At 34.1% G+C, this 27,575-nt stretch overlaps 1 protein-coding gene across 2 annotated transcripts in view; it reads left to right on the forward strand.

Moving 5' to 3' along the window:
* LOC141825961 (insulin-degrading enzyme-like 1, peroxisomal) overlaps positions 1–27,575 on the forward strand; it is a 39,751-nt gene that overhangs the window by 5,791 nt on the left and 6,385 nt on the right. The window contains exons 6-20 of one of the 2 annotated variants that reach the window (XM_074713224.1): positions 3,644–3,695; positions 8,513–8,635; positions 8,701–8,813; positions 8,947–9,109; positions 11,234–11,326; positions 11,470–11,555; positions 12,249–12,335; positions 13,240–13,340; positions 14,367–14,469; positions 14,580–14,675; positions 14,750–14,942; positions 19,096–19,157; positions 20,324–20,428; positions 26,289–26,490; positions 26,571–26,779. In XM_074713224.1, coding sequence (XP_074569325.1) covers positions 3,644–3,695; positions 8,513–8,635; positions 8,701–8,813; positions 8,947–9,109; positions 11,234–11,326; positions 11,470–11,555; positions 12,249–12,335; positions 13,240–13,340; positions 14,367–14,469; positions 14,580–14,675; positions 14,750–14,942; positions 19,096–19,157; positions 20,324–20,428; positions 26,289–26,490; positions 26,571–26,779 — 1,788 coding nt within the window. The remainder of the gene's footprint in view (positions 1–3,643; positions 3,696–8,512; positions 8,636–8,700; positions 8,814–8,946; positions 9,110–11,233; positions 11,327–11,469; positions 11,556–12,248; positions 12,336–13,239; positions 13,341–14,366; positions 14,470–14,579; positions 14,676–14,749; positions 14,943–19,095; positions 19,158–20,323; positions 20,429–26,288; positions 26,491–26,570; positions 26,780–27,575) is intronic. The other variant, XM_074713225.1, reaches the window with a different exon arrangement.

The following is a 27,575-nucleotide window of genomic DNA, read 5'->3' on the forward strand; positions in this document are numbered from 1 at the left end:
TCGAGTCATTTCCTTTCTTTTATATATATATATTTTTATTATTTTGTTAGAGGTTAACATTGGATCAAAACTATTTTGCTAAAGTTAGTTTTGCAAATAAGAAAAATCCTCTAGAGAAGAGTCATGATGTCAATGTCTCCCCTCAATTCCAACATCTCCTCTGAATCATATTTTTGTGTTCTTTTATATTTGTGACACAGATTTCCTTATTGTTTGTGTCCAAAAAAGCACCTTATAAATGTTGTAGGATTCCTTCATCTTAATCAACATATAAAATGTCGAACTGTGTCAGTCAGCGGGTGGAATTTATTGTTCTGCTTACCGACTGACACCGACATGGGGTTAAGGCCATGGAGACAATTGCAACCTCGCGGGTCACGGCGATATGCCGCTATGACTACCCTTTTTTTCTCTTTTCCTCTCTTCTTTTTCCCCTATTTCTATTTTTTTTATATTTTTTACATAATTAATTCTAATTCCTTTTTCTATTTTGTTCCCTTTGCTAATTTTTTCCCTCATTCATTTATTAGTTTTCCCCCCTTTATTGTTTATTTTTTCCCTCAGTCATTTGTCTATGAGTGTAAATGGAGAAGAAAAAATCCATTAAACCTCTTTAAGGATGGTTGTTTTTTTTTCTTTTTCCCCCTATTTTCCTTTTTTATTTTTTTAAACAATCCTTTCATTCTATTAATTTTTTTGCATTAATTTTTTTTCCTTCTTCATTAGTCCATGAGGATAAATAGAGAGAAAAAACCTCTTGATCTCTTTATGGATGGTTATTTTTTCCCTCCTTCGTTTGTCTATGAGGTAAATAGAGAACAAGCAAGATTGTTTGAAAAAATAAAAAAATAAATATAATATAATTTTAACTTTATAAAATATATTATAACAATAACAATAGCTAAGTCTTATCCCACTAGGTGGGGTTAACTGTATGGATCCTTCTATATCATTGAGTTCTATCTCCTACTGTATCATCATCTATATTTAAATAAATTTTATTATGTTTTATCATTGCTAACCAAGTCTTCTTTAAGCTTTCTTTTAAAGAATAATTAATTTTTTTCCTCCATTTATCCATGAGATAAAAAATAGAAAAAAATTAAATATAATGTAATTTTTAATCTTATAAAATATACTACTCAGCAACAAAAAAAATAAAATAATATAATTTTTAATCTTATAAAATATACTACTTAGCAACAATAATTAAGTTTTATCCCACTAGGTGGGGTCAGTTATATGGATCCTTCTATATCATTGGACTGTATCTTCTACTATATTATCATCTATATTTAAATATTTTTTTAATAAAATATACTACTGACAAATTAAGTTATTCTGTATATAAATTTAGTTTAATTTTAAACTAATCATAATAAATTTAAATTAAATCCAATTTAAAGCTACTTGATTTGCCAACTAACTCTAAATTGACTTCAGCTAACACCAAATTGATTTTTACTTGATAAGCATTAAACATTTCACAAGATAATATCAAAACTTGAATTCAACATTTAACATCTCAAATATAACTCAATAGTAAACATCTATAACAATCAAATATTAATATTTTTTTAATTAATATATTTTATATTAAAAAAATTAAAATTGTATCGGCATGACATGATACGGTACCAAAACTGTATGATCATAAATTGAAACTTCTGCATGACTCAAAATTTTAAACCTTGATCTCAACCCTCTCAATAGTTAGAATTTTGGCAAGCCGCTCGAGCTTCGTATGAGGCTAGAACTCTTGGTTGGTACGACTCTTCCTTGCGACAAATCCAACGAACAACTTCCTTTGCTTGTGATCCTTCTATGTTATTAGATCTATTTAAAATTGTTGTTGTCAACTGCCACTCTCCTTTTTATTAATTATCAACTCAGGAAGAAAAGGTTTGTGCAATCGCTAGCCATACTCTTTTTAATCCTCAAGCGAAGACCAATTGCTACCAATGCCATTGTTTTATTGCCTTTCTTTCATAACCATTGTAATTCTACATCTCTTCTAGCGGATAGCACATTCTTTGCAAGGTGTGCTTTTACTTTAAATTTTGTTTTCCCTCCCCGAACCCAACCTGCACGAGAAGAGGGATGGGGCTGCAATGGGGAAGAATGATTCCTCTCATGACCCGCCCTGCTCTGCCCCACTTCACCCCACTCCATATATGTGGCTGGGATGGGAAGTCAAAACTTCGCCCCACCCTATTGTCATCCTTTCTCTAACAAGACTATTAGGGCCTTCTCACCAACAACTAGCACCTTGCTACCACTCATGTTGCCTTTTGTAGGAGCTCAACACTACCCAACATGAATTCAGTTCTTGTTTCGTGTCTTTGTCACCACGTAAAAACATAAGGATCTACACTTTGGATTTTTTTTTTTTTTTGAGAAGTCCATGAAGCTGTTAGCATTGGAACTTCAGGGACATTGAAGCTATGAAAGAGGAGCTAATACAGTCACATGGTGACGTACAAAAGCTCACTGCTGTGGATCAGAAGCTGATAAATCATATCAGATGCTTTCTATATTTTTTTTCCATCTTTCCTGTCTCAGATTCTTCAAATCAGATTAAATAACTTAGGTTTGTGTCTCAGTCATTCTTCCTTCAGCTCATTTTGGATTTATTACATTTCTGTTCCTCATCAAAATTTTATGGAGCAGTCTTCTTCTGGTAGTTTTTATTCTCTTAGTTCTCTGCCAGATCTTGGCTTTCGATTTCTTATCTCTCTACACCCATCTTGTTAAGGTTGTGTCCTGTGGGGGAGTCTGAGTATTTGTCTTCCTTTTCCTTCCTCCAATCCATCATTTTTTTTCCTTTTAACATATCCTTTTTTTTCCGATGTGTATTACATATGTGCCACTGCCACAAAAATCTGGACAAAAAAAATGCCCAACAATTCTGGTTTGCTATTTCTAGCCAATGATGGAGCTGTAGTTTCTCATTTTCTAATTTTGCTAAATCTAGAAATGGTCTTTCCTCCAGTACTTTCCTCTTTCTTTAGTCTTATGTGTTGTTGTATGCACCACTTCATGGTGAAGCACACTTGAAAGATCTGTCTTCATTCCAATTTCACTTCATTTTTTCCTATTTATCTTCTCTCTTTGTTGATGTGCTAATCTTAGGTTGAAGACATTTTTAGCTGGTGTTGATCTATGAGACTGTCATCTGTGTGATCTGTTACATCCTCAAGTTTTGTTTTGCCTATATGCAATAATAATAATATTTTCTTTTATTGCAGTATGTTCATGTGTTTGTTTATTCTCTGAACCCGTGACTTCTGTCTTGTTTCTATTGCAGTATACTAGGCATACATAATACCAATGCTCTAGTTTGAGTTGAGTGTTGGAAGGATTAGGTGTTAATAGGGTTATTGGTGATAGTGAGATTATCCTCTACTGGTATTTCTACATTTTCCTTTCTTCAAATTCTATACATATTTCCCCTTATATTGTTAAATATTATGATCTCTTGGAAATATAGCTAAATTCATTTTCTGAAAATAATGTGCTCACTACATGCATCTTGTATAAACACATGAATTTGTGTGTCATATCTGTACAAATATCTTGAGTAATTAAGACCAGAAATTCATTGTGCTCAGTTTTGATTTCTATTTTCATACTTATGTCTCAGCTCCAAAGGCATTTGTCTTCGAGAAACCATCCATATCATAAATTTGGTACAGGTGCGCAATTTGATGGTTTTGAGTTCCTTTTTTCTTCTAACTTCATCTGGAGAAAAAATAATGACAAGTTTAGTTTATTGATCGATATGAGAGGATTGCGTTTTACATGATTCTTTTAATGCAATTAAGTCTATTCTATCCTTGTTTCAATGCAATTAAACTGGTAATTATTGTGTTTATGCATTCTTTTAGCCAATTTATTTCTGCATAGTGACCTTGTAAGTTCTTAGGAAAGTAAAAAAATAGTAAATTTATATGGTTCTCATCATCAGTAATATAGCCCTTGACCTGCTCGGTGCACTAAACAAGAGAAATTATTTGCAACAATAAATTAACAACTAGAAATTAGCAGATTGAACTTGTCTTTGTTTTCCAACAAGTGTTGAAATGCTAGCTGAAGTTTCTTAACAATATATTAATTGTGGCAGTCTGTCTAGTTATTCAGAAAGGTGAGCTTCCAATAAACAGTTACAGGCCGTCATTGGTAAGAAAAAAAATTGATTAATATTTTGATGGTGTGGACTGGAGTGATTGAGGGGAGCTGAATAACACCTTGACATGAGAATTAGAAATTCACTTTCTCTTGCAAATAACTTGTTATCTGTTCGTGCTGTGCTTGCGTATTTATTCAAGTTACAGTAAGCAGAACTAAATAATGATAATAACAAACATAAAAAGGCAATGCTAACAAAAGGATTTACGTGATTCAAATCAAGGTTTAAAATCTCGACCCATATCGAAGTTTCGGTCGCAGACCGGAATGATATGGTTTCGGTATCGTATCATGCCGTGCCGATATAGTTTTGATATTTTTTAAATTTTAAATATTAATGTATATTAATTTTATTAATATTTGATTATTAAATATGTTTTATATGTTGAAACGTTGAATTTATATTTCAATATTTTCTCATAAGATAATACTTATTAAATTATTATAAAAATAATTTTTAAAAAATAATTTTTAAAATTATAAAATCATTTGAAAGGTTAAAAATAATTATAAAATTATTTAAAAATCTTAAATTATTTTTTTGAATGTATTTGTAAACTTTTTATTTAAAAATTTTATTTAAAATGTTTAAGAGTTATATCTTCTTTAAAATTTTAGATTATTTTAAATTTATATTTAATTTTAAAATTATTTTTAAAATATAAAATATTTATTAATTTTCAAAATTATTTAAAATTTTTGAAATAATTTTTAATATTTTATAACTATTAATAATAGTTTATTTTTTTAAAATACATATTTAAAAAATGAAAAATTAAATAAATTTAAAAATTAAATAAATTTAAAAATTAAAAAAATTACGGCTGCAATAACCCATGGAGGCTGTCGCAGCACCGCGGTCCTTGTGGAGGGTTTTAGGAATATATAAAATTTTATTAGAATTTTAAATAAATTTTTATATATATTAATGAGATAATTTGATTTGAATTTTAGGAAATATATTTGATTATTTATTTAGGTTAGGGGTTAATGAGATTCATTAAAAAATAATAATCTAATTAAGAGATAAATAAATAAAAAATTATTAGAATTTAAAAAAATAAATAAAATATATAATTAATTAGATAATTTTATTAGAGTTTAATTAAGTTAATTATAGTTAGCGTTTTAATTAAAAAACCCAATCTTTTCCCCGACGTACGCGATCTCGGCACGCACGAACACAATGTCACATGACCCCGTGGCCGCCCCGGAGGGGTCGCGTGACTCCTCCGGCGAGGCTGTCGGGGTCGCGCGACCTCTCCGGCGCGACCGCAGGGTCGCGTGATCCCTCCGGGTGCGGCCGTGGGGTCTCGCGACCCCTCCGGCATCGCTGCTGGGGTCGCGCGACCATTCTGGCGCGGTCGCCGAGGTCGCACAACTACTCCGGTGGTTGGGCTAGTGTCGAGTCATGCCGGTCGGCGGGCAGAACAAAATGTTTCACCCATTTCGATTGGCTCAACACGAAATTTTAATCCTTGGTTCAAATATCAGATTCTACTCCACGGTCTAATGATTTATTAGATGGATTATTAAATCAAAAAAAATCCACTAATAGAAAACTCCTTTATTAGAGGTGGATAAACCCGCACAAAAAAAAAGGAAATTTAAAAAAGAAAGAAGATAGTACCAAAATAGCCTTAGAAGCCTAAGAATAAGCTTAGGATGAATACTTGTTGTGTATGAGTTCTATTTGAGGCTCCCTTGCACCCCTATTTATAGTAGCAAGGATAAGGATGGTCATTCAGAAGCTTTTTGCTATTAAGTCAACTCATGTGTTTAGTCAATTAAAATCCTCATAAGGAGCCACATTTACTCTTCAATCGATAAAATTTTTATATCTATTCCACTCAAATCTATTTCAATCAATTCAGTTCCTCAGAATAAATCACAAGCTTGTCCACCAATGAATGTCACCTTTAGTTGAGCTTTAGTTGACTTAAATCCAAATCAGTCAACTCAAACCTTTTCAGCTAACTAAATTGATTGTTTTAGCGAACTTTTCCATGAACAAATACTTTTGAGCTGACTCAATGATATTTCATTGGACTCAATTAAATAGAGAGCAAACCTTCTCTTTAGTCGATTCGACATTCTAGTCATTTGGGACTGCCTTCAATTGACTTGATTTGCTTAAGGATCCTTAATTTTGCTCGTATTACACTTCGTAAACTCATGCAAAACTTTGGGATTAAACTTAGTCATAGACTACGGCCAGGAACTTAATGTTTCTTAGTCAAAGGATCACAATCAAGTTGACTAACCTAAAAATGTGAAAATTGAGATTATAATTCCCACATTGTGTCTCATAGCTCATTGTGCTCAGGTCCAAGGTTTAAAATATCAAGCCGTGCCGAGGTTTTGGTCCCGGACCGGAATGATACAGTTTCGGTACTGTATCGTACCGTACCAATATAGTTTCAGTATTTTAAAAATATAAAATATATTAACTAAAATAAAAAAATTTAATCTAAATATTTAAAAATAAAATATTTTTAAAAAATAATAAGATAATTTTATGAGTTTTAATAAAGCCTATTTAAATTATTCACAACTATAGTTAGGAATTTATTATTAAAATCTCACTAAACCTTAAGTTTTTAAAAAAAATGAAACAAAAATCGCGACTGGGGGTGTGTGCGGCCCGTGCACGGAGGCGTCACCGAGGCTGCACAACACCTCCGGACTCGATGACGCCTCCGAAGGCGTTGCCGAGCTCGGGCAATGCCTCCAGTGGTGTCTCTCGGTCGGAATCCCTGTGCCGGTGCTAGTCCATCGGCGGAATAAAAATTTTCGCCGGTATCACACGATATGACTTGAGATTTCAATCCATGCTCAGGTCTTCACATATTGCAGCTTTACATTATCTAAGAGTACACCTCCCATCAGATCTTTCGAATGCATGAAGTCTTCGACTCATTCCACTTGTCATCATTAGGTCACTTATGTAGTACACCTCTTGTGGTTGCCATCAAAGCTATCGAATCAATTTCATACTTCTTGTTCCTCAGATGTCCCATACCATCCTTCACCAATCTCCAACAGTCCTTTAAACTAACTTGGCAATGCCTAGTCACCAAGTAAAACTCAACCTCTGAGTCATAAGTTCCATGAGCTTTATGTGCATCTTAACAAGTTCCTGCAAACTTCATGCACACATCAATAATACAAACAAATCTAACTTAAATCCTTTACTAAGCACATCAAAACATCTTGATGGAACACAACTACTTGAGGGGCACATTTACACCAATAGTTGATTGATTGATACACAATTAAGGATCATTTAATGTTTGTCTGAACTTCAATAATAGTAGTGTGATATCCATAAAGAATAATATGTAACATTTGAAAAGATAATATGTGATGATTATGCATAGTATCATAAATTAAACTACTTGTACTCTATCAAGTTATAATTGTTCTCTTTATAGCTTCACCATATTGTCTCTCCTTGAAATAAAAAATGTCTTTGTTGAGAATATGAGTATATAAGTTTGTTTCTTTCTTAATAGCTTGAGATTCTGAAATAAGTGGTTAGTCAATTAGCTTTAATATTGTATTAGTTTCTTTCTTAATAGCTTCAGAAAAAGGTCTGGGTTCATATCAACCTCTGCAAAAAATCATCATTGTTTGGTTGGCAAACCAAGTGAAGTATACCACCCACAAATGAAAGGGGAATGTTAAGAATATAGAAATATAAATTGATCTCTTTCTTTATTACTCGTATCTTTTGGGATAAATGATTAACCAATCAACTTTAACAGACTTTGAATACATTCGACATCCTTGTTACTTCTAATTATTTTCTTAATATGCATGCTTAATTGATTTTGGTTATACATATATATTATTATTGTTATTTGTCAAATTAAGAAATATGTTCAAATTGTATGTGTTGCATAATAAATATGTCAAAAAGTTGTCATCATAGATTAGTTACTGGCTTTGGTATGTCCTGCAGGATAAAGGATAAATCACAATTATTTAAAAGGTTATAGTTAGGGCACATAACAAAGTAAAGTATCCTACAGGATATGCCAAAGTCAACGGGTAATACTTGATGGCTACATTTTGACATTTATTTAGTAACTAGTGCAATTAGATTAGCACAACTTTCTTGATTATGAATTTAATTGTTCAAGCAGATGGAATGTAGTAAATTATAGTTGAGTTGCAGGAAGAGTCATCCGATTAACAACAATAGACATATAAAATTTCCCTCTAAATTTCCAATTACTTGCAATAGTGAACTTGTAATTTGGCCAAAAGCATGCAACTGCAATGATTTGTTATGCTTACTCAAGGAGGAATAATGTAACAGGCAATTGGAACACGTTGGAGGTTCAACCAAAATTGAATGGCTTGGATACAAGGCTTGAACTTATTAAATTTTACAAGAAGAATTATTCTGCAAATGTTATGCACCTTGTTGTTTATGCAAGAGGTTGGAATTACAATTTTGTTTCTGTATTTATTTTTTATTTTATCTAAGCAAATTAAGTATGTTAGAGGGTCTTGATGCCATCCAAAGCCTGGTCGAACAAAAGTTTTGTGATATTCAAAACAGTGGACGAAATAACTCCTATTTCCCTGGTCAGCCTTGCTCGTCTGAACATCTGCAGGTACACTAAAGTCAGCATGCAACTCAACCAGGATGAATACTTTACATAAAGATGATGCTTGTCGCAATAATTTTAGAAATAATACTGAACTTCTAAATTTCCGTCTTTGGTCTTCAATTGCTTTATTATGCAGATTCTTGTAAAGGCGGTTAGGATAAAGCAAGGACACATACTGAGGGTCATTTGGCCAATTGCACCTAGCATACAGAACTATAAAGAAGGTCCTTGCAGGTACTTAAGTCATCTTATTGGGCATGAAGGAGAAGGATCTGTCTTTTTCATTCTGAAGCAATTAGGTAATTTTAACTTTTGATTGTGTAAACCATTTTGTAATTTTTGGAGTTCTGTAATCTATCCATCCTAGTCATTTCTTTCTTCATATGGTCTTTTCTATTGACTTTTCAAGCCCAGCCTTAATTAGTCATCATTCTCAAAGATGACAGAAATAGTTGACTAATAGGTTGTGGGAAATCAAAATCAAATATAATGAGTGTTGTAAAAATTATCCTAGTACAAAATTAGCTAGATCAAATCTTATTAAAAACTTGCTTTAATTGGGCACTCTAGAGGGAAAAATGAGAGACTGAGTGAAACAAGAAAGAATGATGAGAGGTTGGCTGCTTTTGAAGGAAGTCATTGAAGTTGCATTCTTGTCATGCCCTGCAGTCCTCTTGTCCGTTGCTCCAGCTGGGGTACTTGTATTTGACACATATTTAGATTTAGCTCAATGATTTAAATATCAGTATGTTTCGATTGACAAGCATGACTAGATTGGTGAGGAGGGTCATTAAAGGCAAGTGACAAATTGCATGATATCCAAGGGCAACTCCGAGCTCTTCCTCTTCTTCTAAGTCACCTCTTGCTGGAAAGGATTTCACTTTCCAATTGCCTCCTCTCTCAATGTCATAGGTCATGAGCACAAAAGAGAAGTCATGATGAACATTGTTTTGAGCAGCTCTTTGTTGCCTTCGAGGGACTGAATGAGACCCCTCTCTCATATTTATCTTTGTGCTTGATGGATTTGTTAAATTAACGAATTATAGTTAACAAAACCTAATGGTATAAGTGGGCTTCTCTCTCGATGTCATAGGCCATGATCACAGAAGAGCAGACCTGATCAACATTGATTTGAGCACCTCTTTGCTGCCTCTAGGAACCCAATGAGACCCCCTCCCTCATATATCTTTATTCTTAATGGATTTGTTATGTTTACATGATGAAGTCAACAAATCTTAATGGTAAAAATGGAGGTTCTAGTTCTTTTTAATAGACGAGTGGTTTCTGCAGGAGTGCTGATTCCTGTTTTTCAACAAGGAGCAATTCTTGGAGAAACTCATCTCATTTCGGTGTCACTTTACATATTCCTCTTTTTCTTCCTTCATCGCCTCCTCCACACCACTATAGCACTTTGACAAGGCTGATCTGTTGCAACCTGTTTTGTCTGTTGGCATAGGTTGAGCTCTATACAGAACTCTTCCTGTCAGAGATCAAAACTATTATGAAACTGATATTTTAAATTGTGATATGGGATTTAAACAATCTCAATTATCAAGTGAGAACATAGGATACTTAATATTTCTATTGATCACGTGTAAAAAATTCTAGAAATAGTTGTGCTAGACACTTGGATTCATATCCATTTTAGATACTTGTATGCAATTTCAAGGAATATAAGTGTCCTCGATTGACCCATGGAGGGCGTCTATGTCACTTACACCTTTGGGCCTGAGCCGCGGTGTCAGCCACTATGAAACTAGGTACTAGTTGGCTTGCAAATCCATTGCCACTGAGAAGCTTGTTCGCCTAGACAACCCCAGCAATCACGATCACACACCATCTTGCTGGCTACCATAACATTATGGAGCTTAAAGGGGCTTATGAAGGCCAACAATTGGTCCAACTTGTGATAGAGCTCTATGAAAGTGGGGAGCTCTTTTACTGAGGTGGGTGGAGGAAGCCATGCAGTAGCTCGAGGGGGTTGGGTGAGAGGAGGCCTTGACTCTCTTTTGACTGAGGCCATGATCACGTAGAAGTAGGGTGGGGGTAGGGGGTGGGGAGGGAAACTGTGAGTTGGGCTCCCCTCTGATTGAGATGGGCAGAGACAGACACACAAAGGAAGTTGTGAAAGAGTGGGGAATATAAAAGCCATCCCGGGATGACCATGGGTTGCACGCAAAAGAAACCCAAGTGGCTCTTCAACTTCTAGTACAAATATATTGTGATTATATTATAAACATTTAATAGGTGAACCACATGGATCATAAATGCCAATCATAAAAAAATTTGTTAAAATTTTGAATTATTAGTATCGATGGAAGTACTAGCTGGCCTTATCTTACCACCAGACAACAAACACTATAATTTAGTTTCTTTTTCATGTTTCTTTGCATGTGTAATTTTTCTTGCTTATGATTCTGCAGGATGGGCATTAAGTTTGGAAGCTGGGGAAGGGGATTGGAGTTTAGAATTTTCCTTTTTCAGTGTTTCTATTGAACTCACTGATAAAGGTCATGGTTAGTTTAGATTCTCATACTTCATTTTCCTGTAATCACACTCTGTTAGGTTCCTATTTAACTCTAATATTACCATTTTCTGTGGAACCTTATAATTATTCACTTCATATTGTGTTTATCATTTTCTCATTTTGTTTATTCAGAGCATATTGAAGATATTGTTGGGATATTATTCAGATATATTGATCTTCTGCGGAATTTTGGAGTTGAGAAATGGGTTTTTGATGAGGTAACTGGGTGATTTGATATTATAAAATGATCAAACCTTTGTTATTGTCTTGTAACTTCTTGACATAACTGTGACATATCTGTCTCATATATGCTCACAAATGCGGAATGGGGAAGGCAAGATTTCATTAAAAAATGCTTTAGTTATTATCTAGATTGACAATGAAGGCCAACTCTTAAAAGCTATTGATTAGTCATTCTACTATTGTATTTCTGCTCTTCAACTGAATCACTAAAAGAGAATGGAAATTGTTGGCATAAAGGCCTTCATAACTGCCCCTCTGGGGAATCTGCTTGATTCATTATCCTGTTTGATTATTGCATGGCCATTTCTTTTCTTTTTTTATGTTAAAGTTGATGTGATCTAACATAAATATAAATCATTTCTTATAATTCACAGCTCTGTGCAAGTGAAGAAAGGGCCTTTTCTTATTAGTTTGAATTTGTTGTACAGTGTTCTTTATTGTTTCACCATTCTTTGAGGTTCCACAATAATCTGGCAGGAAACAGATTAACTTTCTTTTGTTAATCTCCAGTTGCTCTAATTTGAATATCTTAGATCCCATTTTGCTATTTGGCTAAAAGGATAATAAACCAGAGAGGAGTGATATGCTACTGAATATTGTTTTGCATATTAACATCTTTATTTTAGACCTTTTTAAATTAATTCTGACTTGTCCCCTTTATCTGCAAGCTTGTGGCAATCAGTGAAACACAGTTTCACTATCAAGACAAGATCTCCCCAGGCCATTATGTTGTGAATATCGCATCAAACATGCAGGTGAACTGAAAAAATTAACTTTCAAGGCTATGCCACTTCTTTAGTTTTCTGAATTTAAAATCTTTAGAACTGGAACATTTATATTCTGTTTTATAAATTCAAAGGTGTTGTCTATATAGAAATGTTCACTTTTGGTAACCAGACATACTTGTGTTTTATGTCGGACTTGCACTTGATATATCTGATCCTAGCAAATTGACATGGTTCTTTTGTGTTCCATGTGACAATCAGTTTAGATGATTTTAATACCTTGCTATTCTATGCATAACCTTGCGTTAGGTATCACCATTTTTGATTTGTTGGATTGCCACTGAATGACATCATAAGAAAGGCTATGAAAATTTTAGGTGAAGCATGTGCCCTGTTCCACAGACCATGCTCACTCTCCTCTTCCAATATGTCTGCCAAACTTTTCAGCATCAATTGATTATGATCCAAATCAGTCAAGTTGATGGCCTTGCCTAACTGGTTGCTGAAAAAATGGAAATGGATGGTCAACTTTCTCTATTCAACTTTAATATGTAGAAATTAGAATTGACAGACTCAAAATTGTTCTTCATCATCATTTTTCTGTACTTCAGTTAACCTAATTGATTTGCAACACATCACAGCTTATTCTTGCTGATACTAAAAATTAATTTTGAAGTCTCTTTCCTGTTTTCCACTCAGTTGTGGCTGCTCCCTTACATTTCTATAAGACAATAAATAGTAACCAAGAAATAATAATCGAGATTGAAATTTGAAAATAGAGATTCAAGAACTTGCATTTTGTGTTTTTTTTTGGTTTGCTTCCCTTTCTATTGTCGAAATAATCATAAACTATCTGTTTTGATGCTTGTGAAAAATATAGATAAAGAGTCTGCTCTCTCTCTTTCTCTTTTTTGTTTTTTTATGTTCACTTTAGAATTTTCCACCTGAAGATTGGCTGGTCACATGGTTGCCTTCAAATTTTGTTCCAACTACAATTCAGAAGATATTAGATGAACTGACCCCAGAAAATATCAGGTGAACTTTTAACATATGAGTCCAATAGTTTTTCATCATTCTGATGCTGCTATAAGTTTTTTTTTGGCTTACATTATTCTTGTTAGATGCCTCACTTAAAATTTTGCAGATTAAATTTAAATGTCATCTGTTGCTTATGGAATTATTTTATACTTCTCATTTAGCCAAAAAAGTTTTAGTTTAATTAATGCCATCTACTTTTTGTATTTTAGAATCTAGAAGTAGTACAACAAATTTTCTAAATTCTTGTAGAAATATTAGTTTTGTATAATTGATGCTTGTTCTTGACTAAATTTCACAAGCCATTTCTTTGATAGTGATTGCTGGATGGATGAATCTATTTGATCAATAGAATAATTTTTGTAAGCTTTTAGTTATTAGGTTTTGACAATGTATTCTATGTAAGCGTTTTGGCTAATGTCACTTCCCAAGTTCAGATGAAAATAAATTGAGAATTGCCTTAGAACTTAAAGGTCGTCATAAAAAGTGTCTAAACCCTATGAGCATCAGCATGGTTTTTAATCATATTTAGATGGCGAAAGGAAAACATTTATAGGGTTTTGGTATAACCTGTCATATTTTATATTTTTACAGATTAGAATGTTAGACATGAAACAGCATGTAAAATAATATAGTAAAGGCTATGATGAATTTGCTGAGATACTAGAAAAGCCAAAATTAATACTATTACTATCCAGAAGCAACTAAGTGTATGAAAGAGAAGATAGATGATATAGTATGCACATTTTCAAAGATGATCACATGTTATGTTCTATAGTTAGACAAGTTGCAATAGTAGAGGAAGACCAAAGGAAACTCTAATAGACATACTGTGACATGATTTAAGAGATTTGAGTGGTATAGCCTTTCATAGAGAGCAATGGAGGGATAAGATTCACACGGCCAACCTTGATAATTGGGACTAATATGGTTATTGAACTATGGTTAGTTATTCTGTTGCTTAAATGTGTGATGTCAAAATTAGAATAATTAGCATTCGCCTAATGCTAGGTATTCATTTTTCAGAATGTTCTGGGAGTCTAAAAACTTTGAAGGATGCACAGACTCAGTTGAGCCTTGGTATGGAACTTCTTACAGTGTTGAAAAAGTCACAGTTTCTACTATCAAGGTTCAATTCAATGACTAATTTAACAACTTTTCCATTGTTTGTACCTTTCTTTTTCGTTCCATTTATTGGACTATAAATATGAGCTAATTCAGTTTAAGACATTTTCTTAGCAATGGATAACAAAAGCTCCTGAAGTTGATTTACATCTTCCAAAACCAAATGTATTCATTCCATCAGATTTGACAATAAAAAATGCTCAAGAGAAGGTACAGCACCATAACCTCAATAACCTTCTAGTAAATCATTTGTCAGTTTAGCAATAACATATTATGTTCCTTAGCAGGTTAAATACCCCATTCTCTTAAGGACATCAAGTTTCTCAAGATTGTGGTATAAACCTGATACCATGTTCTCGATGCCTAAAGCTTATATCAGAGTTGATTTTAATTGCCCACAGTCGATCGTTTCTCCAGAAGCTGAAGTTCTAACTTATATGTTTACAAAATTACTAATAGATTATCTAAATGAGTATGGTAAGCACCTATTTGATACATAATTTTGTATACACGTGTACACAAAAATAAATTAGTTCTTATGATTATTATTCACCATATATCTTGCTTGATGTTGCATTTTTGGTGTTTCTTTGTCTGGTGAAGGCATTGCCATTCTAGCAAAGTGCCAAGAAAATTGATACTAGGACCGTGTGGACCATTATATGCATCCATGATTTGACATGTACTTTTGCTTTGATGTTTACAAGGTTGTGGCTGTTTGTTGCTTTGTACGCATTTCACTTTCGATGAAGTTTAAGGGTTGTGGTTATTTACTGCTGTATGTGTTTTTTTACGTTTTAAGTTTTCAGTACTGGGTAACTAATAATCTTCTTGATAAGGTGGTTCAAACCAACTTTGACTATGATTAAAAACTGAAAATTAAAGATTAAGATGCCTTCAAATGTTTCGTTAAGGTTGTAGCTCGTATGTATCAATCTAACTGATTGCAAGAAAATTTGCGACATTTCTAAAGTTCGAATAGGTAAGAATCATAAGATACATATCATTGTTGTAGAAAATTCGAATTTTGATAGTCAACTTTGCATTGGCCAAATTCAGTTAAGAAATTCAGATACCAAAAGTTAAAAGATTCTTTTAGGTAACCATTTTAACTAAAAATTGTTTGCATACTGTACCAGGTAATTTGGATGGTATTTGGTTTCTTTCACTTGTAGCTCATTTCTCTGTTAAAATTATAATTTCAATTCATATATTCCCAAAATTTTGGTATGACATTGTTTCCATGATATTAGGAGTTTTATATGTAACTCTTCTCCAGAGTTCTATAAGATAAACAAGATTAGATAAATGAATCCTATGCGAAGTAATGAGTAATCTCATAAAGTTTTTGTTTAAGAGATCCAATATTCCTTCTTTTTGAATAGAGAAAAATCTAGCACCTAATGGGTTCTCAATGACTTTCTGGCAAGAAATTAGAGTTAATTAATTAATAATTTTTATGGAGTCAAATCTTTATCCTCTGCTTGTATTCATGAAGTAATAGAGCAGCACAATTAGTGAATTCTGGCTAATCAACCTAGTGAATTGTTTAATGTTGAACATTAATGTATAAGTAGATAGGTATCCAGAGCCTTATGTGGACAATTATCTAATGGCTTGAGTGAGAATTGGTAGATTTTGTATCATAGTAGTTCTAGTATCTAAAATATGTACTCTAGCAATTGCATTGAATTGTTGCAACTTGCAAAAATGCATTCCGCATATTTCAACTTCTTCCATGGTATACAATAGTAGACCTGTCATGGGCCTCATGGCTTTACCAATATAGAGTGGTCAAGCTTAGGAGTTAGCTGGACATTTACTAAGGTTTTACTAATGTTACTGGAGGCTGTTGATGTATCACAGAACATATACTTAATAGACAAATGGATCTAAACTTTATTTAAATTGAATAGACAAGGTTTTGAAGTGCCAATTTAACTGGAATTCTAATTTATGAACTGTTGTAAATTTGTTCTTTGACAAACCACTCAAGTAAAATGGCAACTTTTTATTCAGAAACTTTATAAAAATTTTGAATGTTTAGCACTCCGTGTCAATACATCACTATGTTAGATGATTTTGTTCTAACAAGATAAAGATGCATTATATTGTGAGCTTGTTGAATGTTCAACTGACTGTTCTTTATATGCTGCAGAACTTTTGGTATAGTAGTAATCATGTCAATATATTGTGGAATAGAAAGATGGACATGGATTAGGTATAGAGACTTCCAGCTTCCTCTGGTGCAGTTAATGTAAAAATTATGAATGTGACACTCTCAGAGAACAGTGTGGAGGCTCTAGCTAAAATGATAGGTCTCAAGACTTTTCATATGGGTTAAATTTGAGGTTTTGAGTTAACATAAAAAATTTGGAAGGTATGGATACCAATACCATTAACTTGGACTTAAGTATTTCAATATTTTTTTAGCCAGTTGTCTAGGCCTTTCAAGTGAACAGGTCAGTAGTTTTACTTTGGATGACATGTGACACATGGTATCCTAGCAGTCCTAGTCTTAATCTTGGCAAGGTGATCCATGTTGAAAGGTTGTTTGGGATGGCAGAGCCATCATTGGTCTCCTTATACCACTGATTAGGAATTTGGCCTTGAGGATATCAAGCTTCAATGGGGAGATTTTGACATCCAAATGTATTCCCACATTGGAGGTTGTGGGGTGATGGAGTTTATAAGACCAAGATGAGTTTTCTATCATTATCTTTAGTGTGAGGTTAAGCTATGGCAAATAGTTCAGATCTATCTTCTGCAACTCTATTCCGTTGTAACCAACTCAGCTATGCCCCGGGGGCAAAATAGTTCAGATCTATCAATTTAGTGGGATGTTGCCTGTCTATCTGTGACATATCTGATAGTAAGAAATTTGTAATAATCATTTAATTTTCTCATCTATCTGTGAAGAAATTGGGAAAGTTGGAGCTTAATTTTCTCATCTATTTGTGAAGAAATTGTGAAAGTTGGAGCTGTTACATTGGATATTGCATTATGAAGTATTACTCAATTGTATTGGCCAGGAGTTAATATTGAGTTCATTATTAAGTTTGCTTTTCTATGGCAACTTTGTTATGAAATCTTTTCTCCAGTATAAGTTGGTTCCAAAGGAGTGCTAACTGAGTAATAGTAACAGTATATTTACAATTTCTAGCACACTGATGACACTTCAAGTTCAACCTAGCTCCTCCATTAATCATTAATCATTCTTTGATTGCCATTTTTTGGGAAGCTTTAACTGCTAATATGTAATGGCATATGCTAGGCACTTATCACACTGCCAAAAAGGTGGTTTGTCTCATATTGAAGGTAGTGTATGATAGTATAAGTTTTTATAAATTCAGGAACAATTAGGTGTAGCTCCAATAGATTATAAATGAGAGAAAGTAGGTTGAAATGGTATACATATGTTCAAAGATAACCAATGGATTCTATTGTTAGATGAGTTGAAGCTTTTAGAGTGGAAGATCTAAGGGAGTAGGAAACTAAAAGATATGATAAAAAATGATTTAATTGATTTGAATATTAGTAGGATAGTGCCCATAGTTTGAAATCTTATATCGTGCCAAGCAAAACGGTCATGGTCGAAATGTATCTGTTCCGATAAATTACTGAAACTTAATACTATTCAGCATCGAGATATTGTCTCTTGTGTTGTTGTATTAATCGTGTTGATGAGTATCATTTTATGTCAACACTCAACATCCCTTAGCATGCTAAAATAAGGGATGTTAAAATTGAGATAATGTTTTTTTTCCTTTTTTTTTATAATGTCTCCATACAAGATAATGTCCAAATCGTAATATTCTAGATGGAAAGCAAATATTTTTAGTTAACTATATACTTGTCTTATCTTTTTCTTTTTCTTCTTATCTCTTTTCTCCTTCTATCTCCAATTTCTTACTAGCACTATACATTGAAATATTGACATGATGCTAACATAGTATCATTCCAGTCAAAGACTGAAATGCTAACATGGGTTGAGAATTCGAACCTTGATAGTGCCTCAATAGAGATCAATGGAGTGATAAAATTAATGTGCCCAGAACCAAATAGTGGGGCAAACATGGATTGATGATAATGTATGAATTCTTTCTAAATTGAGGTAATACTGGGAATGGATATCAAACCCAAGCCAAATTGAATGTTGTTTACAGCTTATTAACAGTGATCAATAAGGAGGCCTTAGTTCCTTCAACCTGCTTTAGAATCATCTCTCTCCCACAACATCTGCTATAGGAAATTGCTGGTTTTCCCATGTTTGGGTAAAGGTTGTGCAAAACGGTTAGCCTATTTGATGTTATCTGGGATTTTTAACTCAATTTTGACTGATTTAATTCTTTTGAATTTTGTTAGTTTGATGTTTTTTATGCTTTTAGAAACTAATGCATTATATATTTACTTATTGTAGGTCTTAACTTTTCCATTTGGTAGAATTTTGAGTTCATAATTTCACTTAAATGCACCTTAGCATATATAGTTATTGTTAAAGTTATCTTTCTGTATAATTTTTTAGCATATATAGTTCTCTCTAAAGTTATCTTTCTGTATATTTTTGCTCATTTGGATGAGTTCTATTAACTGTCTTCTTGCAATGCTATCTCTAATATGATGCTTTCAGCATACTATGCCGAAGTTGCTGGTCTTTACTATACCATATACAATACTAGCACGGGATTTGAGGTAAGTTATTCAACATTTGTTCCTAGTTATTCATACTATTTTATCATATTTTCTCTTATTTGCTACTTATTGAAGATATATTAATTGTGCTTAGATAGTAGTACTTTTTTATCTTAGCATTCTCGTGAATGTGATATTAACTTTTTATACTTATTTCCTCATTTCCCAACACCTGTCAATAAACTATAGTTGGTCATACCATAGTCATAAAATTCCCTTTAGTTGTTTGGCACACAATGATCACACAAGTTTCTAGAAGTTCTTGTCCATTTGAAACAATTACTTATTCTAATTCTAATGGCTTCTTCATTAATATCTCCTTGATAAATAATATAATCAATATATCTCTATATTTGAAGGAGAGCCTTGACACAACAGTAAAGTTGTTGTCATGTGACATAGAGGTCACGAGTTCGAGTTTTGGAAATAACCTCTTATAAAGCAGGATAATGTTGCGTACAATAGACCCTTCTCTAGGACCCCGCACTAACAGGAGTTTCGTGCACCGGACTGCCCTTTTATATCTCTATATCTCTACTCTTAGGAATTTCATTTTATTATTTTGTTTTATTTATATAAATGTTTGATTTTTAAGTTTATGATTCAAACTTTGAGTTTAAACTCATCAATTTGCAAAATATTCATTCATTAGTACCATATGACAAGCATGTTGTTCATCTTAAATATGATTGGTAAGTTCATCTTGTGCTAATATTAATATGAAATTAAGAGAGCCGGCCTTTGATGTACATTTCAGAGTCATATCTACTTTTGGCTTCTACTTTATGTTTACCTTTGTGTTGTATTTACGGAATCTGCATAACAAAGCATATTAATATGTTGGCTAAATGGCTAGATCCTGTTGTCATATCTAGAGTCCAGAATCAACTTTTAGCAATTATACTTTAGGCTCTGTTTACTTGGATGGAAACTCAGGAGGGGGAGGGAAAAAGACTCACAAAATTACTTATAGAGCTTCATCATTCATGTACATTTTTGTGTCACTTTCCCTTGCCCCCCTGATATCTTTCATCCAAGTAAGGACATCTTTAATCAAGAAAATATTTTGGTTATCATTTGGTAGACCCAAAGCTAGGCATGCATTTTATAGAAATCCTTCCTATCTAGATGTTGATATGAACTAACATACTGAATTTATGCTTTAGGTGATTGTGGTGGGTTATAATGACAAGATGCGAACCCTCTTAGAAACTATAGTTGGTAGAATTGAGCAATTCGAAGTGAAGCCTGACAGATTTTTTGTGATCAAGGTCAGTTTTATGCATTCAAAATTCTCTTTTCACTCATCTATCACTACAGATAAGTGATTTTTTTAATCACAATATTCCGTCCAGAAATTCTTGCATTGAACTATTGAGTTCTGAGATATGTTTAAATATCAGACATCATGGTGTGACTTGAGTATTGTACAATAGCAAATAGAAAGTTGTGCTGCAAATCTAATTTATTGTGGTCTACTGATATAGATGACAGATGTAACGTTAGCAATAAGTTGGTTAAGAATATTGTTAGTCCTGATACCCAACCTGTTTGAGTCCATGTACTCTTTTGTGCTAATCTGAACGGATTCTGGTTTTATATATTTGATTATTTATGCAGGTTCAGGTTTATGCTAATCAGAATACGGAGACCTGAATATTATAATATCTAAATCTTTTTTTATTTAGATGATTTTAATATTTAATCATGATTATAATATTAAAATTACGGATTTTATTAGTGTTTTAGCTGTGTATTGCAAAATTTATCTTAGTACATATTTTATTAATATTTAGCAAAAATTTACATGTTTAGATGTCACAGATACCTATTTGTTTTGGTAATCTTGTTTCCTACTTTACCTATTTTATGTCGATTTCTAGTACCCAACGTGTACCCTAATTAAAGAGGTATGGGCAAATTTTAGTTTGGTTTTAATCAGTTGGACATCTGTATAGTAAATGGGTGTGGGTTCAAATGGTGGATAAAATTGCAGACACTGTATCCGTTGTGTCTCTGGTTAGGAATGTGAGACATCTCACTGCCTAGTTGTTGTCAAATAAAAGATCAGGATTAGAGCTCTTGTAATGTGACGCCGAGCAAAATAACAATTATTCTAAAGACTCATTTCCTTAGAAAAAGACATAGGGAATCACAAACGTAGATAAGTCGTCTTTAGGTTTAAACGAATAGAATTGATTAAAAATCAAAACCAAAGTCTCCTTACATCAACTAAATAAAGGTTTAAATAGGCCCTAAACCCTAACGATGCAAAAAGGGAAAATAATCCTAATTTAATTGTAAAATATATCGTTTGGCGTTTTGGTCACTGATCCCGCAACGACGCAACACGACCGTGTCAGTTAAGAGTACAGTTGTGCCAGAGAACATGGGTTGGTCGTGTTCCCTGCTGGAACTCCTGTTTACTCCTCATCGGAGCACAAAACGAGGCACAAGCGTGTTGGGGAACACAGGTTGGCTATGTTCCCTAGGAATCATCAATTCCCCCCCTGTAAAGGCACAAAATGTAGCATGGGTGTGTCGGTCGGGTAACACGGGTTAGCCGTGTTCATGTTGGAATCTTTAATTCTCCCTCGTCAAGGCATCGAATGTAGCACAGACGTGTCGAGTAACACAGGTTGGCCTTGTTTCTTACTGGAATCCTTCATCTCCCTGCATCAGTCACTTCAGGTTGAAAAGAACTCATCCTCGAGTTTAGAGCAGTGTCATCAGAATCCACAAAGACGTTAGAAGTCTTCAAGTAATTAGGCCTTTGATCAATTTGATGTTGGATATCTCTCATGTCTCCATGCTATACAGAGCCGTCAATTTGAGTTGGGCCCATTGGGTTGACCCGTGCCCGCCAAACAAAGGTGGGTTGGGTTGAAATTTTATCAAGCTATGTTAAGGTCGGTTAAGGTGGGTTGATTCGCCTAGGCCCGCGGCCCGCGTGGGTTGGTCCATGACGGGTTTGGATTGGCCCACGGATTGAGAAAATTTATTTTTTTCTTCAAAATTTAAAATTAAAGTAAAAAACTTAATGAACTAGTGGTTTTGACCTGTCTAAATTGCAATCCAAATTTAAAAATTTCAACTTGACCCGTTTAAATTGTAATCCAAACTTAAAATTTTTAATATATTTTTTTTTTTGAGAGGTCCGTGGGTTGGCTCGCCTAACACACAACCCGTCTTGGGTTGGTTGGGTTGGAGATTTTTCAACCCGTCGAGTTGGTGAGTCGGCCCACCCTGCCCCGCCATATGACGAGTTTCTGATGGATCGGCCCGTTTGACAGCTTTAATGCTATATTTCATTTAAAAACCTAGACATAAAAAGTAGGTTAGTATTATTAGCTATCGAGATAGGAGTGGTTCTTTCTCGTTGGGGCGCCAACACAATTTTTTTTCCCTTGATGTTAAGAGTATACGTATTCTTTCATCCATCGTGGATAACACTATGACTATACTGCTAGGGTTGACTTAACAATACATGACATACATTCACTGGGCCCACCACATGCACAACATTCGCACCAAGTATTATTATAATACTTGCATTTGCCAATTTAAAAAGATACAAGGCGTCGCCAATCCACTATTACCTCATTACTTTTAGTCAACCACGACAATTTGTATGACTTAAGTTGACGGTTCATCTTCAATTGTAATTTCTGGACAGCCTCCTTAGACACAATATTTTCACAACTGCCACTATCGATGATCATCTTACAAACTTTATTGCATAGGTCGTGTAGAAAATATTGGTTCTCAGCCAATCATCTCCCAAATCACCTTTGGGAGTCAACACTCTTGCGAGTGACTAAAGTCTCATGGCCATCATCATAAAGCACCTCATCAAGTTCATCATCATACATGACTCACAGATTGCCTTGGTTTCGTCTTCCACGTCTTTCTCTATTAACAATTTTTTCCCCTTTTGATTAGCAAGTTTCCTGCAATCGGTTGCTCTATGCCCCTATTCACCACAACGAAAACACTTGATAGGGGGCTTAAAATTAACCTGCCATAGCTGCTAGATAGGATGTGAATCCTGAGGGTGATTTCGTTGACTATTCTGATTGCCCCTAATCATTGGTTTCTTGTTTTGCTATTTTTTAACAGCCAGGGCACATTAGTAGGCCTCTGAAACAATCCACAACGAATGAAGATTGACATCTTGCAAGGATTGACACAACTCTCCTAAATATTGTGCTACCAATTGCTCCTCTGTCTCAGATAAATCATTCTGGACAATCAACTAGTAACTCTTTTATATAGTCATCGATCGATCTTGTTCCCTACCTCAACACATGAAGTCATTGAAACAATGCTTGGGTGTAGCCGAAAGGAAGAAAGTCACTCTTTTTCTTCTTCTTCATCTTCTCCTAGTTAGTGATCTTGGTTTTGCCCTATCTGTCTCGTGAGCATTGCAACTGTTCCCACCACACTAATGCTTGACCCTTGAGTTTGATAACCATCAATTTCACTTTCACATGATCAGGAACTTTCTTATTTCCAAAAATTCTCTCCACTTAGTCGATCCAATCAATGAATCCTTTTGCTTGTAATGTACCAAAAAACTCGAGTAGATCAACTGGAAAACTTAGGTCTCCATATCATTCCTCTCAACCACGACATTCTCGAAATTTATCATGATTGTGATATGGGTTTTCTAAGGTGGACTCGGAATCACGATCATAGATCTCACGATCTTCAACATCTTGCGCTGTCAGATGCTAGGTTAACTCCGCGACTTGCCTCTTAAATTCTCGTTGATCACATCTTGAACGCTACGATTACGGTGCTGGGCTTCCTCAATTGAAACTTGTCTGTTGCGACCACAACCACGACGACCTTTCATTGGATCTGATGTGCTCGAATACCAATTAACGCCGAGCAGAATAATGATTATTTTGGAGGCTCGTTTCCTCAGAGAGATTTCAGAGAAATACATAGGGAATCGCAAACGTAGAGAAGTCGTACCTCGGTTTAAACGAATAGAATAGCTTAAAAATCAAATAAAGCCCCCCTCACATCAACTAAATAAAGGTTTAAATAGACTCTAAACCCTAACAATGCAAAAAAAAGAAAATATTCCTAATTTAATGGTAAAGCAATTCTTTTGATGCTTTGGTCCGCCAATCCCGTGGCGGTGCAAAACAGCCATGTCAGCAGACACAGCCTGGTTGTGCTTGGGAGCACGACCATGTCAAGGAACATGGGTTGGTCGTGTTCCCTGCTAGAACTCCTATCTGCTCCTCGTCGGAGCACAGAACAGGGCACGGGCGTATTGGGGAACATGGGTTAGCTATGTTCCCTGGAATCATCAATTCTCCCTCGTCAAGGCATAGAAGGTAGCACGAGTGTGTTGGGTAACATGGGCCGGTCGTGTTTCCTGTTGGAATTTTCAATTCTCCCTCGTCAAGACACAGAATGTAGCATGGGTGTGTCGGGTAACATGGGTTGGCCGTGTTTCCTGCTAGAATCCTTGATCTCCTTGCATCATAATGACTCATGACATTGTGATTTCAATGGGAAAGAAAAAAATGGTTTTCTAAGATGTTTCCTATGGATGCTAGGATGAGTCATCAAACAAGATTAGCTTCTACCACAAGGGAATTACACAATGCATTAATTGATCAGGTGAATTTAACAGTTTGCTTCATTAGAAGCTAATGGATAGGATAGAAAATTGAGGGATTAGGAAAACTTGTATAATTTTTTTCTTGGCAACTAGTGGATTATGGTGAAATCTTCAACTGGATGCGTTTAGTACTAAAATATACATCAATAAGCTATATTCCCGGATAAGACTTCAAGAATTATATTCTAGAGGCATGGAGAATTAGTCAGATTCCAACAATGTAATAGCTTTTAGGAAAAGTGATAGCATGTGAGATAAATACTTAGACCCGAAAAGGATTGGTTTTATGTACTGATTTCCCCTACTAGCTAACACAATTTACCTGATGATCATGTTAAAGAAAACAAGCAATGGTTAATTATTAGGATAGTATCCTTTTGAAATTGGAAAAATAATTCAGAAGATATCTACAATGCCTGCAGTTCAGAAAAATACAGTCATATCATAAATATGAAGGAATTCCCATATTCATATGAACCATGGAGGGATGCTATGAAAAATTTCAATTTGCTGATCTGTAGTCGGACCAACATGTAGAATGTACATGTACCAAATGTAGTACAGTATGAGTCATTTTTTGTATAATAATATTTGAACCTAGCCACATGTAGGCTGTACCTCCATGGTATATGCTGCTTACAGAATCTTGTTTTGACTCGTGAGAGAGGAGAAATACCTGTGAGATTAGTAATTCAATCTGTGAAAACTTTAGTAATAAATAGATGGACTGATTGCACAAAAGAAGTTGGTTTCTTGAGTGATAATATTCAACAAGAATAAAACATAGGCTGTGTCCAGACTTCACAGAACTAAAATATGGATGTGAAAGTTGAGATTGCGATTTCAACATTATATGTTCCTTAGATGGGAAAAAGAACTTTAAAGACAATTTTAACAGGAAATATGCTCTATGGAACAGAATGTTGGTGTACAAAAAATATTCTTGCAAAAGGTTAATGAAGTCGAATTTGATTCACATGTTTGCCAGGAAAATTATAACAAAAAATGTTGTTTGATAAACTATAAGAAAAATTGTCCACCTTTTGTAGGAGGCTTGTTCTTCATTTGTTACATCTTATCTATCCACTTTGACATTTCCATCTTCCCTAGGTAGAGTCATGTGGATTACCAAAGGTAAAGTTATATAACATGAGAAAGTTTGAAAGATAAGGAAACATGTGGCTGCTAGTTGATTGGTTGAAGGTATTATCAAACAAAAAAGAAAGAGGCCATCTTGTGCTCAGAAAAAAATTTACTAATATATCACTATGATCATTGAATTTTTTTTAAAAAAGGAAAGTTTATATGACTTTTTTTTGCTTTGCCTATTTTGTTGAATGTTCAGATTCATTATTAGACAATTAGTTCATTTTTCTACATCTTTGTGAGCATTACAGTTCGTACCTTTATGGTTCTTTGAAGATGATGATCATTTATTCATTTGGCTGTTCTTCACCGATCTGACATCTTATTTGCTTCATATTAATTAGGAGTCTATTACCAAAGAGTATCAGAACTTCAAATTTCAACAGCCATATCAGCAAGCATGGCACTATTCTTCATTGTTGCTGGAGAACAATACGTGGCCTTGGAATGAAAAACTTGAAGTTCTCCCACATCTAGAAGCAGACCATCTTTCTAAATTCTCAAACATCTTATTGGAAAAGGCATTTTTAGAATTCTATACTGCAGGTAAGCATTAATCATGAAGGTAAAAATGTCAATCTTCCCAGTAATCTTCATGTATCATGTTATTTATCATTTTATTGTAGGAAACATCGAACCAAGGGAAGCAGATTTAATTGTTCAGCATATTGAGGACGTATTCTTTAAATCTACTCATCCTAAGTGCAAACCTCTTTTCCCATCCCAGCATCTTGCAAACAGAATTATAAAGCTTGACGAAGGTTTACGTTACTACTACCCTGCTGAAGTCTTGAATATTAAAGATGAAAATTCTGCCCTGATCCACTATACTCAGGTATCTTTCTTCCCTTTTGTCAGGTTTTAGGCCGTTGTTGGTTCATGCAGTTGTGCCTTCTCTTCATGCATTAATTTAAGGAAAAAGTGTTTGTTTTCTTAGTGTAATTATTAATTTCAAATATGTCAATGGTAGTGAATAATTTTTCTTAATATCCTAGAAATATAACATCAGATATGTCAGTGGTAGTGAATAATTTTGCTCAATATCCATGAACAAGAATTAGTTTGCTTAGACACAAGGGAACTCTTCATTCTAAACTAATATGGCACAGTATGCTTTTCCGTAGTTCTATAGATAGAGTCCAACAAAATTCACCTTATCAGCAGCTGAGCAATCAAAACTTATCTAATTTTTTTTTTCCCAGTTATCATCCTTAACATAAAGTTGCAATTTGATAGACTATCGGACAGTCCCACAGTAAGAAACTGTCATTATGATAGATAGGAGGAATAATAGATAACTAGGAAAATGAGAACTTGAGATATAGGAGCCAACATAGAAATCATCACTATGATTAATTGCAAACTAGTTGAGAGATTACCAATTTTGTCAATGAGCCATATTTCCACTTATTTCTTGACCATGTCCTCAAGCATGCAAATTACGTTTTATCAGATGATAAAGAATGAGCATTCCATCATGTGCCAAAAGTCCAACAATCTACCTGTCTACATTCCTTGCTTCTTACATAACACAATAACCTGGAATATTCATTCATGTAAAAATATTATTCAACTATCTCTTAATTTGGAGTATCAATATTAATAATGCATAGCCTGTCACATGGCTTGAA

This window comes from Curcuma longa, chromosome 4 (assembly GCF_044706935.1).
Source record: "Curcuma longa cultivar G26 ecotype Majalengka, Jawa Barat chromosome 4, ITB_CL_G26_1.1, whole genome shotgun sequence".
In the NCBI taxonomy this organism is placed as follows: domain Eukaryota; kingdom Viridiplantae; phylum Streptophyta; class Magnoliopsida; order Zingiberales; family Zingiberaceae; genus Curcuma; species Curcuma longa.